This window comes from Mus pahari, chromosome 7 (genome assembly GCF_900095145.1).
Source record: "Mus pahari chromosome 7, PAHARI_EIJ_v1.1, whole genome shotgun sequence".
NCBI lineage: Eukaryota > Metazoa > Chordata > Mammalia > Rodentia > Muridae > Mus > Mus pahari.
Genome location: NC_034596.1, coordinates 67927450 through 67928847, shown reverse-complemented (window position 1 = coordinate 67928847; position 1398 = coordinate 67927450). Strand labels below are relative to the sequence as shown.

The 1398-nt window shown below is 42.8% G+C and overlaps 1 protein-coding gene across 1 annotated transcript in view; it reads right to left on the bottom strand.

Moving 5' to 3' along the window:
- Lrrc9 (leucine rich repeat containing 9) overlaps window positions 1-1398 on the bottom strand; it is a 69383-nt gene that overhangs the window by 57251 nt on the left and 10734 nt on the right. The window contains exon 7 of the mRNA XM_021201415.1: window positions 542-724. Within this exon, the coding sequence (XP_021057074.1) occupies window positions 542-724 (183 nt within the window). The remainder of the gene's footprint in view (window positions 1-541; window positions 725-1398) is intronic.

The window sequence follows — 1398 nt, the reverse complement described above, 5'->3', positions numbered from 1 at the left end:
GAACTCAGAAATCTGCCTGCCTCTGCCTCCCAAGTGCTGGGATTAAAGGCATGCGCCACCACGCCCGGCTTCAAATGAATTCTTAAATCTAAGACAACATCATATATTGAGGAGTAAGTAGTTTATTTTGCCAGACAAAATAGAAAATGCTACATTTCAAATAAGCAACAAGGTATTCACCAAACTTGCTTGTATTCATTTAGTTATATCAAGACATACTTTGGTATTTATAAGAAATTCAAATTTTACTTAGATATTTTTCCATGTGGGGGAAAAGGAGTTTTAAAATACTACATTTAATTTGTTCTAACACAATTTTAAGAATCATGTATCAAAAAATCTATTTCCAACACCAGTTTCCCATTGTTTTTGTCTTACCACCGAGTTCCAGAATTAACGTTATTATCTGAGGCATCCTGCTTACGGAAGGGGCAGGAGCAAAGAGAAGACAAGAACTGACTGTGTATTAACAGCCACATGAGGACCCAGCCAGAAAAAAGCCATCAACCAGTCACAGATACCTGACTGCGACTACACTTACATCTGCCAGCTCCTTGATTTGCTTTGCTGATACGTCAAACGTGTCAAGTCGTTGGAGAGACGGCAAGTGGTAGAGCACGTGGGTGGAGTAGTTACACAGCTGACACACTGGGTTGGACTTATACTGAGGATCGTTCAGAGACAAGTCCTTTAAGTGAGTGAGCTTGGTCAAGTTAGTCAGGTCCTAAACATCATCAACAATGTTCAGTCAGTTAGGAACGCTCGCTTTGAGAGGAAGGGTCCTAACCCCTAACATCACAATCCAGTGTCACACTCTAACTGCTCTCCTGAGTACACGTGTTACAGTGACCTGGACGGCTGAAGTGCTTCTCTCTAGGGAAAGGACATGGTAGATGCCAGAAGGGAAGAACCACCTTTGCTAAATGGCAGACTACACGGCTATGGATGTTCTGAGAGTCCCAGCTGCTCCTAACTAAGAAACACTAATTCAAGTTTACTGTTCCTGAGGGACATCTGTGATCCTATTATAATAGCCCCTTGCTGAAAAGCAGTGACAGCTAGCTTCGTGTCATCTATCAAACACGCCAGCGACACTGAAGGTCTGGTTAGCCTTTTAGTCCCAACTCCCTGTGCTCTCGTACACACCATGTATTTGAGCCAAACAGAGCTGACTTTACTCAAGAGACCCATGACTTCTGATCTCCATGTCCTTGAGGATACTCATCTCTCCCTCTCAGAATGGCCGCTGCCACTGCTCGGAAGAGCCTCTTCCAGTGCCTGTTAAAATGCTGCTAGCCTTTCCTCCTGATTAGTTCCTTTGCAGTTGCACTACTAGAGTAACATTTTACTCAAACTTTTTTTTCTTTATTTACATTTCAAATGCTATCCCGAAAGTTC